The sequence below is a fragment of the Vigna radiata genome, chromosome 2 (assembly GCF_000741045.1).
Source record: "Vigna radiata var. radiata cultivar VC1973A chromosome 2, Vradiata_ver6, whole genome shotgun sequence".
Classification (NCBI taxonomy): Eukaryota; Viridiplantae; Streptophyta; class Magnoliopsida; order Fabales; family Fabaceae; genus Vigna; species Vigna radiata.
The window spans coordinates 14,614,716-14,627,184 of NC_028352.1; the positions used below are offsets into that span (position 1 = coordinate 14,614,716).

The 12,469-nt window shown below is 34.8% G+C and overlaps 1 protein-coding gene across 4 annotated transcripts; it reads left to right on the plus strand.

The window, feature by feature from the left end:
- The first annotated feature begins 215 nt into the window (after window positions 1-215).
- Window positions 216-6,745, plus strand: LOC106756300 (autophagy-related protein 18f). Of its 4 annotated transcripts, XM_022778679.1 has the most exons (9): window positions 1,086-1,216; window positions 2,196-2,286; window positions 2,933-3,397; window positions 3,475-3,906; window positions 4,257-4,490; window positions 4,601-5,431; window positions 5,533-5,702; window positions 5,902-6,260; window positions 6,435-6,745. In XM_022778679.1, exons 3-8 carry the CDS (start codon window positions 3,089-3,091, stop codon window positions 6,212-6,214), a joined length of 2,289 nt encoding a protein of 762 aa, XP_022634400.1. In that variant the 5' UTR covers window positions 1,086-1,216; window positions 2,196-2,286; window positions 2,933-3,088; the 3' UTR covers window positions 6,215-6,260; window positions 6,435-6,745. The 4 variants fall into 4 exon arrangements, with proteins under 4 accessions (XP_014494161.1, XP_022634399.1, XP_014494160.1 ...); XM_014638674.2 differs by lacking the exon at window positions 2,196-2,286 and having other exon boundaries at window positions 219-1,216; XM_014638675.2 differs by lacking the exons at window positions 2,196-2,286; window positions 6,435-6,745 and having other exon boundaries at window positions 216-1,216; window positions 5,533-5,741; window positions 5,902-6,044.
- Window positions 6,746-12,469: the final 5,724 nt, after the last annotated feature.

The following is a 12,469-nucleotide window of genomic DNA, read 5'->3' on the forward strand; positions in this document are numbered from 1 at the left end:
ATAATTTGTATATGCCTGTTTATCAATAATATTTATGTAAGATTTAAAATATGTATTACAAGAATATAAAATTGTAAATTTAATACTATTGTATCGTTTAACCGTTAAAATAAAAAAAATATTTATAATTGAAAAAGTTCAGAGATATTAGGGAGAAAGAAAAAGTGAGGCACACACGTAAACCCATGAATGAAGTTCCTTTTTATTATGTATTTTTTTTTTATCTGATTTTGCCTCCTTGTTATCCTGTTTTTCTCTCTCTACCTTTCTGTTTTTTCATCTCCCCTCTGATCTCTTCCTGTTTTCAGGCTATTTCCGGGTTTCTTTTCCAAAACCCTAAAATCTCATTAACGAATTCTGTTTTCCTTTAATTTTCAATCAATCTTCTCTACTATAAGTAAATAGTCATTCATATTTTTTAATTAATTAATACTAATAATTCCATATTATATTCCCACTATTTGTATTATTATTTCATTTGTGATGATCATAATCATTGTCCATAATTTGTTACTTAACCCGGGAATTTTAGTTTTTAATATTTTCGTGGGTTTCAATTAAAGTTAGAAGAAAGGAATAAGTTTTGAAATTTGTTCTTTTTTATTTTAATTTTTCAATTTCTGTCTTGCCGAACCGTTTCCCTTGTCATCGTTGTGTTTTTTCGGTGTTTTTGTTTCGAGAGAAAAAAACGGGAGGAGGGGAAAGATTTTGGAGGCAAGTTTTGTTTTGGGGTGGTTGTGATTTAGATTGTTTCGGCTAGGTTAAGGATGTGGGAACACATGTGACCTCAACTGTTAAAAAAAAAAAAACTGAATTTTGCCTTATTTTTTTCGAAACAAAAAATCGTTTTTGTTTTGGTTCTTGATGGTGGAAGAAGGGTGTGATGATTGAATTTAAGGGTGGATTTGAAGAATCACTGGTGACCCTTTTGTTGTTGTGTCTGTGGATAGCTGTTATTTTCATCTCTTTGGTTTTGGGGATGAGTAGAAATGATGACCAGAAACAACAGCACCTTCTTCACGGAGGTGTTGCTGCTGGTAGTGGCGGCAAAACCAACAGCAAGAACAACCGCAATGGCTTTATTCCCAGCACCTTTCGTACTTTCTCTGGTTACCTGAAGATTGTTTCATCAGGTGCTTCTACCGTCGCTCGGTCAGCTGCTGCCTCCTTTGCATCGTCGATTTTGGATAAGCATGGGGATACTGACCGTGATCGGGTATGTATATTTGAGTTATAACTGGTGGAACTAGAAAATAGTAACTTGCTTGCTCATCATGGCTATCAAGTTTATGAATTGCAGCTTGCTTGTTGTATTGTAATCAGATTAATTATCAAGTTTATGATTATGATATTTGTGGATTGTAGTTAGATTAATATTAATTATTTGCTTTTGTTGCTGATGCAAATGCTGATTCTATGTTGTCCAATTAGATTAGGTTTTCTCAAACATGAGTTAATAGTTTATGCAATTCAAGTTGAGTAGTAAAAATGATGTAAATCTGTTCGTTCATTCTTGGGAGGATCGCATGTCACGTGCAAAGTGTAGAGTAGAGAGTTTGAAGTTAAATATGGGAGAATTAACGGTTTAGATATTTTGAAATATAATCACCTGAATGTGAGAATCGACTCTGTTAATTTTCTCCTCAGTTGTTTACCATTTGAGTTTTACTCTTTGAAGTAGAAGCCTGCTCTGTAGAGAACACATATTTGTACTTTAGATACGATAAGTGATGACTAAGATTATTTTTCAGTTCCTTTAGTAATTATTTGCTTGAATTTGTTGCATGCTGGTTTTCACATATGGAAGTGTGTTGTACGTTCTTTTAAGAAAGATCTATATGTACAATTTCTTATGGCAACGAGGTTTTCATCATTATCTCACGACCAGGTCAACAGGAGTGCACTTACTCGTGTATTCTAGTTTATGAAGTTCTTGAGCATGCTTACAATGTTCTCTCCATAGCAACCCCTCATCGAACAAAATGTTTTAAAAGATGAAATTTGGAATAGGTTTTATTAAGAAAAAAGCATAAAGTGCATTTTTGATACTCATGTTTTATGAATTTTCTTATCAAGGAGTGGCTTATTTATTGGAAAGTGGCATCCAATTGGTGTATATATTTGATATTTTTTCCTTTTTATAATAGAAGAAATTAATTAAGGAGAAAAAAATTACAATCAAATTTGTTGACTAGGGATTCTCCCTAACGGATAAGTGGACCAATATGGAGGAAAAAACACAAATGGATCTAAGCTGCACAGTCCGCTGGCATAGAGGACCATGAGGTACACACCAACTAGAAGGGAAAAGCCTAATCTTTATTCTAAATTAGCTATTGTGCCTAAGAAACCTCATTACAGATGTGAGATCTGTACTCCAGCAATGTCTATTTGTAACATAACATTGCTGTAAGAGTTTCACTCTACTGTTCTGTGCATCAGTCATAAGATACCATACATTTGACTCAACTAATGTATTATGCTGTTCTGTGTAATGTCCCTGAACATCCATCAAATGCATCCATGAGTTCTAATGTGATAGTTTCTAAAGTAGAAAAATGAAGCTGGTTTGGTAGTATTATATGATATATTTAATGTTCTTATGTAATTTATTATATATCCAGTATCCTTATGTTTCGGAACTATTGGGCCTTTTAATTAATCTTTTGCTGTTGCATTGTACAAATGATGCCTCCTATTCTAATATTTACTTGTTTATTTCCTTACGTTAAATGGGTGTTTGTTTAGGATGGATATAGGCTATAAATGATTTTTCGTCTGCCCTTTAATGCTTCTGGGTCTGATTTCTCTTTGCTTCGTTACTTATAATATTAAAAAATTGTTACTTTCTTTTTTCTTTTCTCTTCTATTACATATTTCAATTTAGTGTCAAGACCGAGGTAACACTTGTCAGTTTTCCTAATATGTGTAGGTTATTTGGGCTGGGTTTGACACCTTCGAGGGCCAGGGAGAAGTCATTCGGCAAGTACTTCTTCTAGGCTATTGGTCCGGCTTCCAGGTTTGGGATGTTGATGATTCAGATAATCTCTATGACCTTGTTTCCAAACACGATGGTCCTGTTTCTATTATGCGAATGGTACCTAGTCCAACTGTATCGAAGAGACTGGAGGACACGTTTGCAGACAAACGCCCATTGTTGGCAGTATGTGTGGATGATTCTTTGGTGGGGAGAGACAAAATACAAGAGGGGTTGGTTGGCACTTGCAACGTGGGCACTTTAAGCCACCATGACCAAGTGAATGGAAACTATCTGCCATCAACTGTTCAATTTTATTCTATGAGATCCCAATCATATGTTCATACACTAAACTTTAGATCAGTTGTTTATTCTATAAGATGTAGTTCTCGAGTAGTTGCTGTTTCTCTAGCCACTCAGGTACACTTTCTCATATCTATATTAAGTTCCTCTAAATTTGTTTTACTCTAATGTTTAATGGTATCTATATTTTGCAGATACACTGTTTTTCTCCCACAACTTTATTAAGGGAGTATATTTTACATACTAATCCTGTAGTCATGAGTTGTCCTGGTTCTGGAGGCATTGGATTTGGACCACTGGCAGTGGGTCCAAGATGGCTGGCCTATAGTGGAATCGCTACTGTAATAGCTTCTTCTGGGCGTGTCAGCCCACAGCATTTAACACCGTCTGCAAGCTTTCCTGGCTTTTCTTCAAATGGGAGCTTGGTTGCACACTATGCCAAAGAGTCTAGCAAGCATCTTGCCGCTGGGATTGTGAACCTTGGAGATATGGGGTATAAGAAACTTTCCAGTTACTGCTCAGAACTTCTCCCAGATAACAGTGGCTCAGTACAATCTGTGAATTCTAGCACAAAAGGAAATGGAATCATCCATGGCCATTCAACAGATGTGGAAAGTGTTGGGATGGTAATAATGGTTCTTTATAATAAATTTTCATTTACTTGTAACTCTGCACATATTGTGCTTGATTATCTTCTGTACCCAAATACATATGATAGCACCTTCCCTGTCTTAGGCTGTATACACCTGGTCTTTCCTTACTATTGGCTCAAATGTAGTTGCCAACGTAGTTGTGATTCTGGAAATAATAGTCTAGTACAATTTTGCAATTGCTCAAGAGTTTTACATTGTGTATCATCTCAAGTTGGATTCTTGCATGTTTATTTTGGTCTTGGTTACCCTTGTACAATATGGAAACTGATGCTAGTACTGTTAATATTTTTATTTTACTACCATAACTTATTCTTCTGTTTCAGGTCATTGTAAGAGATATTGTCAGTAAAAATGTCATTGCTCAATTCCGGGCCCACAAGAGTCCCATTTCAGCTTTATGCTTTGATCCTAGTGGCACCATCTTAGTGACTGCTTCTGTTCAGGGGCATAACATTAATGTTTATAAGATAATGCCTGGATATGACAGAGTGTCAGCATCTGATGCTGGCTCTTCTTATGTTCATCTCTACAGGCTGCAACGTGGCATAACAAATGCAGTGAGTTTTCCTGCCTAGTCTTTCTTTGGATTAATACATGCTCATTTTTATTTTCAAAATGCATCGTTAAGTAATGGAGACGTTTTCTAAATCTGTATTTGACTTTTCAGGTTATTCAAGATATCAGTTTTGGTGTTGATAGCAGGTGGATTATGATTAGTTCCTCAAGGGGAACTAGCCATCTGTTTGCTATAAATCCTCAAGGAGGACCTGTAAATATTCTATCATGTGACAATAGTTTAACTGAAAAAGATGGTTTGAGTGTTATGCCTAATCAAGCAGTTCATTGGCCTTGTAATTCAGCTGTAAAAATTTGTAAACAGCAGAGCCTCTGTGCTGCTGGTCCTCCTATCACACTCTCTGTTGTTAGCAGAATTAGGAATGGATCAAATGGCTGGAGAGGCACTGTAACTGGTGCCGCTGCAGCTGCAGCTGCGACAACTAGGTTAAGTTCCATTTCTGGGGCAATTGCTTCTTCTTTCTATAACGTAGAAGGCAGAAGTACCTTGTGTGTTAATGGGAACTATTCCAAGGAAAAGTATCATCTGTTAGTCTTTACATCCACAGGTTCAATGGTACAATATGCTCTGCAGACAATTAACTGTCAAGATTCAGATGTTGTTTCTGGAGTAATTCCTGCACATGAGTCTGCCCCTATGACTGATGCGAAAGTAGTTATTGAGCCTATCAAGAAGTGGAATATAAGTTGTAGACATAGTTGGAGAGAGGGGGTAGAAAATATAGACATTTATGGAGAGAATGGAGTTTCAGACATCAATAAAGTATGTTCTGATGAAGTAAAGGATAGTATCATCAGCCCTAAAATGAAGAATGTATGCATGAAATCGAATCCACGTTCTGAGAAAGAACATCATTTGTATATTTCAGAAGCTGAACTGCAAATGCATGAAGCAAAGACTCAATTGTGGGCAAAGACTGAGGTATGTTATCTTAAAACTGGAAAATGCATTTTTTAATGTTTTGGAAACATTATAATGCATGATAGTTTGACATTTAAACATGTGATTCTGTTGCCGACCAGATATATTTTCATTCACTGGCTAAAGAGGTTGCTTTGGTGATGGATGAAGAAGCTGCTTCTGGAGGGGAGTTTGAGATTGAAAAGATCCCGACTCGTGTGATAGAAGCTAGGTCGAAAGACTTGGTTCCGATTTTTGACTTTATTCAGACTTCAAAATTTCAACATACAAGGTTTGATGACTAACTAATTTACTAATTAGTTATTATTAGGTAAGCCAAAAGGTTTGGGCTGTGGATATTGCGTGCTCTTTTTTATTATTAGGTTGTGATGACATTTCCTCACTTTCAAAGGCTTCTGTTTATTTTTGCAATAGCTCTCTGCATTTAAGGAGACTGTATTTATGTAAATGAAAAAAATATTTTCTTGCAGGACTCCTGCTGTGGATAACAAGTTAAATGAACAATTTTTTCATCAAAATTCCAAGTTGTTTGAAAAGGGAAGGATTTCACCCAGTAGTAGATTTCCTGGTTGTATGCCTAATTCTGGTGGATTTGCTGAATTGAAAAGTGGCGTTGAAGGAAATGAGTGGGATTATGGTTTGATTCCAGCAGAAGCAGAGGGTCTTGTAAATAACAATAACACCCTTAAATCAGATACTAGTCCAGAGACTGTAAATAATAGAAAGGAGCACATAAACATGGATGTTCATCACATGTTTGTAAATAGTGACAGAAAGGTCTGAAACTGGAGAATCACCATGACGAAAAAGGAGAGGAATTTGATTGAAGGTAGTAGTAATATTTTAATTTCTGATATAGATTTGTCAAGCGATTAGTTTTTGACATGATTAAATTGATTTACTGAATAGACCAAATATATGATATTCCTGAACAATAATCTTGTTTATGTGTAATTGAGCTATGGTTGCTAATAACCAAATGCAATTTTCTTTCTTTTCATAGGCATGAAATATTCTTTCATTTCTCACTGGAGGCTTTGTTAACTTCGTTGGTTATGGTTGAAGAGGTAGAGAAGTTTGAGTTGTAAGGGCTTGATTTCCACCAAAATGTGGGATATTATTACTTCGGGATTCTTCAGTTGACTTTGTAAATAACAGACAAATTCATATCATAAATAATTAGCTTTGGTGGATTTAGTTCTTGTAAATAGTAAACATGAGTAAAGAAGGTAAGGATGCATGAATATTCTACTAAGGATTCAAAATCAGTTGTACTGTCCTGTGTAAATAATAGTACCACATTGTATCTTATCATTTTCCTTTCATTCTATTTAATTAAATTGGTTTCTTCAAAGAAAAAGTTGTGTAGATTGCTTTCAAACTCATGGTTAAAGATTTTTATCTGTTTATTGTAAGTTACTACGTTTTCAAGCTGAATCTGTCATTGAACTATGACTAATTTGATATAAAAATAAATGATTGTAAATTTGTAATAGTTAAATAATATTATAGAAATGTAATATCTTTAATTTAATAACATAAAAAATAAAACATTATACTATAATATTTACGTCTAGGGTTCAATAAGAAAAAAGTGTTTTTTAACAATAACAAGTTTGAATTTATAATTGAAAAGAAAATCCAAAAACTAAATTAGTTCTTTAATAATTTTTAATGAAAATGACAAAATAGCAATTAATGAAAAACTTTTTATTCAAAATATTTTTCAAGGAAAATGTTAAAATTTGGTTTTTAATTATTTTTTTTTTCTTTTTGTATATATTAATCCATCGATTTTGGTCCAATTCAACTGAAAACATGTTCTTTGATTTGAATAGATCTAATGCTAAACCGGTTCATCGATATTCCAGTTCAACTAACTATTCTATTCTAAATTTCAATACAAATGTTTACATTGAATTAAGAGTTTAATTAAATTTGGATAAGGTATATGAAAAGAGTTAAGTGAAAAAAATTTATGTAAAAAGCTGTTTATATGACCTAATATATAATTTGTGTAAAAAATATTGGTGGCAAAATTATAATTAAAAGTTCAATATTTATGTTTGACTTCCTACTAGATGTAAATTTTGAAATTTATGTTTGACCACGTAAATTTTCGCTAGAGTGTTGTAATAATTGTTTGCATTTTACAAACTCTTGTGTTGATTATTGATGGTAAAAAATAAAATGCTCTAGCTAGGACAAGCTAAATTTAGAAGCAAATTAAGTCATAAGTTCATGGATGAAGATTGCGGAATTTGGTGGTGGTGAAAGGTGTTGATAATTCATGGTTTTTTTGATGAGTTGTATGGTGAGGGAAGATGTGTTTAAGGGTTCTCTAAGAGAGTTGGCCCAACTCTTGGAGGAAGGTAGCTAAAGGAGGCCACTTGGGTTGCTCTAAGCGTAGTATGACCTTAAAAGAGTAGTATGGCACAAAAATGACAACATAACTTTACTCTAAATCAAAGGTGATTACATGATGGAGAACATCTCTATTTATAGGCTAAGGTATCTCAAAAATGGGCTGAAACTTTAACCTAAAAGAGCCACCTTGGTTGTCTTGGAGAGCAAAGAGAAATCCTCTCCAATAGGAGGGAGACAAGTGGCAAAAANCCTCTCAAATGAGAGAGTGACATGTGGCCACTACCTATGGAAAAACTCTCCATTCCTAAAGTGACACATGGCCACTAACTAGGAAGAAAACTCTCCAATGGGAAGCTTCCACATGTCTAGCATGAAATTATTCTCCCTTGTTCTCCAAGCTTAGCCAAAATGTTGACCCCTTGGTCAACACACCCATTATGGAGGTCCAAGCATAGTCAACTTTGGGCCTTGACCCTTTGTTGACTTGTTTGGTCAAAATCCTATTCTACTTGGCCCAAAATACAAGGCCTAATTGAAATCCTACACTACTAGGCCCATAATACCAAGTCCAAATAAAATCTAGACTACTTAGCCCAAAATACAAAGCCCAAATAAAATCTAGACTACTTGGCCCAAAATACAAGGNCCAAAATTATTCTTACTCTACTAAATCTTCATGATGACTTAAGATGGTCCAAGAGAAAGAGTCTAGGCCCATCTTTCATAGATGTCTCCAATTCTTCATGAATGTGCTAGGTCATGGCAAGGGGTATGCCATCATTCGCTCCCTCTTAAAAAGGATTTGTCCTCAAATCTTCTTGTTCTTTTATGACAAAAACCTTTTTCTTATTATTGGTTATTTTGAGTATCTTCCCACCAGGATCAAAGATCCATATGCAAGTGTCATCAAACTCAACCAATAATCTTATGAGCAACAAACAACATATATCTAGATGAATGATTTAAATAAGACCTTATGCTAATTTTAAAAGAATTTACTTGAAAGCTTTGAAGGTCTACTCCACAAAATTGTTTGTGTTTACTTTGAGTTAATTGTATCCTAAGAGGTAACATCAACTCAAAGTTTGATTTGGAAAAAATTGAGGAGGTAAAAATAGTGGGAGGTGAAAAAGAAGTTGAAATTTCAAAAGTAAAAAATGGAGTTATGAAAGATGGTTGGATGTATTGAGAAAAGTTTAAGGATTGGAAAAATCCCCTCATCATCTTAATCTCAACCTTAATTGTGGGAGTGGTAGGGTGCTTTAGCAACTCTTCCTCTTCTTCTTTTATCTCAATCTCTTCTTTTTCTCTCTTTTCTTTCTCATTCCATTCTTTTATCTTTTTCTCTTCATACTCTCTTTTTCTTTTCTCCTCCTTTTTCTCTCTTCTTACTTGCTCCTCTCTCTTTCTTTGTTCTTTCTCTCTTTTTTCATGCTCCTCTTTCTCCCTTTGTCCTTTCTTCTTTCTTTTGTCTTCCTCTCTTCTTCTCTTTATCTTCCTTAAATCCTTTTGGACTTTTTCTTGTTTTTTATTAAGAATTCTAAGCTCTTCTTCCAACTTAGCAAGATACTCTTTTCTTTTAATTCTTTCTTTTTCTTTGAGAAGGGTTTCTTGCCTTTGCCAAATCTTAAGTGACTTTAGCTCTTTTGCTAAATTTTTCAAAGTGGGTTTTACAACCTTACTAGAGTCACTTCCAATTTCATAGGAATTAGTCTTAGACATCCTTAAAGTTTTCAAAAATATGCAATGCAACAAACAAATACCTAAATTTCAAAGAAAGTTCCTTCAGAGATTTAAGGAGGCAAAAGACACCCAAGTTCACTTCCAGGAAAGGGAGGTGAATCACAATGGATTTCTTAAATACCAAACCTTTCCTAGCCAAAGTTTACCTTAGGCACTCTTGAACAAAATTTCTCAAAGGGAACTAAAGTTGAAATTAAAGTTGACACACACTAAGCTATCACAATTAAAGAAAGCAAATAAACTAGCTATGCGGCCTAATGATTAAGTTAGAAGAACTTTGGTTCCTCCAACCAACCAACTAAAAAACGAAATTTACTAAGAAATAAAGGTTCTTGTTAGGAGATGGGATTGAGCACCAAAGAATCCCCCAAGACACCTAACAAGGTCATGAGTTACAAAAAAAAAAGAAGAAAGAAAGAAAGATTACAAAGCCAAAAATTACAACCAAATCAAAGCTACCTCCCAAGGTGTTTCTCTCCTTTCTTTTGGCTACCACTCTAGACTTCAAGCTCCCTTTGGGTCTCCACCACCTAGAAGGCTACTTCTAAGATATTGGATCACCTCACAAAGAGAACCTACACCACACAAAGTAACCAAGGCCGGAATTGTGCAAGAAGAAACAAGGGATAAAAGCAATAAAAAGGTCCAAAAATAAGAAAAGCTTTGCAAAAGGAATTTAATTATGAAAAAACTAAGAAATCCAAGAAGACAAGCAAGAAATAAAAGGTTAAGAAACAAAGGTTAACACACAAAAGAAATCCTAATGAATGGTGCTAGAATAGATTCACAAAACAAAAACTACTAGAAGAAAAGTGGGTTGTTCTTGTCTTTTGGAAACTTTGAGCAAATGGGGCACTAAGGCCACACTTTTAAAATCATAGCCAAGACTTTTAGCCACTGAAGAGTGAAGATAAAAACCCAAAATAGTGAGCAAAACACGTTCCAAAACAGTTTGCACAAAAACAATGGTAGTGGTCTAAGCACACAATATTTTTCAGCACATTTTAGGCTCTCTTTTTGGTGCTCTTTTGAGGCCTTTTGGTTAAAAGCTTTTAGCACTTCTTTTTCCACTCTTTTAAGGTGCAAAATAAGACCACCACACACTTGGAACATAGGTGATTTATGGGTTTTAAAGGCCAAAAAGACAAGAAACACAAAATAGAAGAGAATCCTACTAGAATCAAAAATGGAGTTGAAAACTAGAAACATCAATAGGGAATGTTTTTTTAAGAGCTAGACAATGATCTAATGGCAAGTATGAACCCAAAAAATCAAAGATAAGACCCCTAAATGGTTGTATACGGTGCATTTTTGCAATCTAAGTTATATATTTTTTGATGATTTTTCAAAGTTACTAGAGAAAATTGACAAGAAAAGAACTACACATGACTCTAGACAAACATGGATGGATTAAAAAATTAAAATGACTCAATCAATGAAATGAACCGAATATAAATCAATAACAGACCCAAAAAAACAGTAAGGAATGACTCAAAAAGGAAAAGACACCAAAACAGTAGCCAAAACTAACAAAACATAACTTGGAAAACGCTGATGACAACATTCTGGCAGCACTGACCTTTGCTAAGTGTTTTACTCATAACTTTCTCTATAGAAGTCAAAATGAATTGATTTTCTTTTTTTTAAACTAGACTCAAAGGGATTATTTTTTATTATTTTTACGTATTTTTTGGACAAATGGGCTAGATGCAGTTTAAGTTTCAAAATCGTCCCAGTTTACTGCCAGAAAAAAAAATGATAGAAGTAAAAAGAAAACACAACAAGACAAGTAAGGAAAATATTAAGCAACAAGGAAATAACAAAGGGTGAAAACCAATATACTTATCTCTTTGAAGAACCAAGGATCTTGATACCAAATGATGGAAAAAAATAAAATGCTCTAGCTAGGACAAGCCAAATCTAGAAGCAAATCAAGCCATAAGTTCATGGATGAAGATTGCGGAATTTGGTGGTGGTAAAAGGTGTTGATAGATCATGGTTTTGATGAGTTTTATGGTGAGGGAAGATGTGTTTAAGGGTTCTCTAAGAGAGGTTGGGCCAACTCTTGGAGGAAGGTGGCTAGAGGAGGCCACTTGGGTTGCTCTAGCCTTGTGTGACCTTAAAAGAGTAGTATGGCACAAAAATGACAGCATAACTTTACTCTAAATCAAAGGTGATTACATGATAGAGAAAACCTCTATTTATAGGCTAAGGTGTCTCAAAAATGGGCTGAAACTTTAACCTAAAAGAGCCACCTTGGTTGTCTTGGAGAGCAAGGAGAAATCCTCTCCAATAGGAGGGAGACAAGTGGCAAAAATCCTCTCAAATAAGAGAGTGACATGCGACCACTACCTATGGAAAAACTCTCCATTCCTAAAGTGACGCATGACCACTAACTAGGAAGAAAACTCTCCAATGGGAAGCTTCCACATGTCTAGCACAAAATTATTCTCCCTTGTTCTCCAAGCTTAGCCAAAATGTTGACCCCTTGGTCAACACACCCATTATGGAGGTCCAAGCATAGTCAACTTTGGGCCTTGACCCTTTGTTGACTTGTTTGGTCAAAATCCTATTCTACTTGGCCCAAAATANAAGGCCCAATTGAAATCCTACACTACTAGGCCCATAATACCAAGNCCAAATAAAATCTAGACTACTTNGCCCANAATNCAAAGNCCAAATAAAATCTAGACTACTTAGTCCAAAATACAAAGCCCAAATAAAATCTAGACTACTTGGCCCAAAATACAAGGTCCAAAATTATTCTTACTCTACTAAATCTTCATGATGACTTAAGATGGTCCAAGAGAAAGAGTCTAGGCCCATCTTTCATAGATGTCTTCAATTCTTCATGAATGTGCTAGGTCATGGCAAGGGGTATGCCATCAATTATTGGAACTGGTTTTTCTTAAGGGAAAAATTAAGATT

Excerpts from the sequence above, each read along its gene's own strand:
- LOC106756300 (XM_022778678.1), top strand. The coding sequence starts at position 884 with ATGATTGAATTTAAGGGTGGATTTGAAGAATCACTGGTGACCCTTTTG. Across the intron at positions 3,907-4,256 it reads ATGTGGAAAGTGTTGGGATG|GTCATTGTAAGAGATATTGT; the intron begins GTAATAATGGTT and ends CTTCTGTTTCAG. Across the intron at positions 5,432-5,532 it reads AATTGTGGGCAAAGACTGAG|ATATATTTTCATTCACTGGC; the intron begins GTATGTTATCTT and ends GTTGCCGACCAG.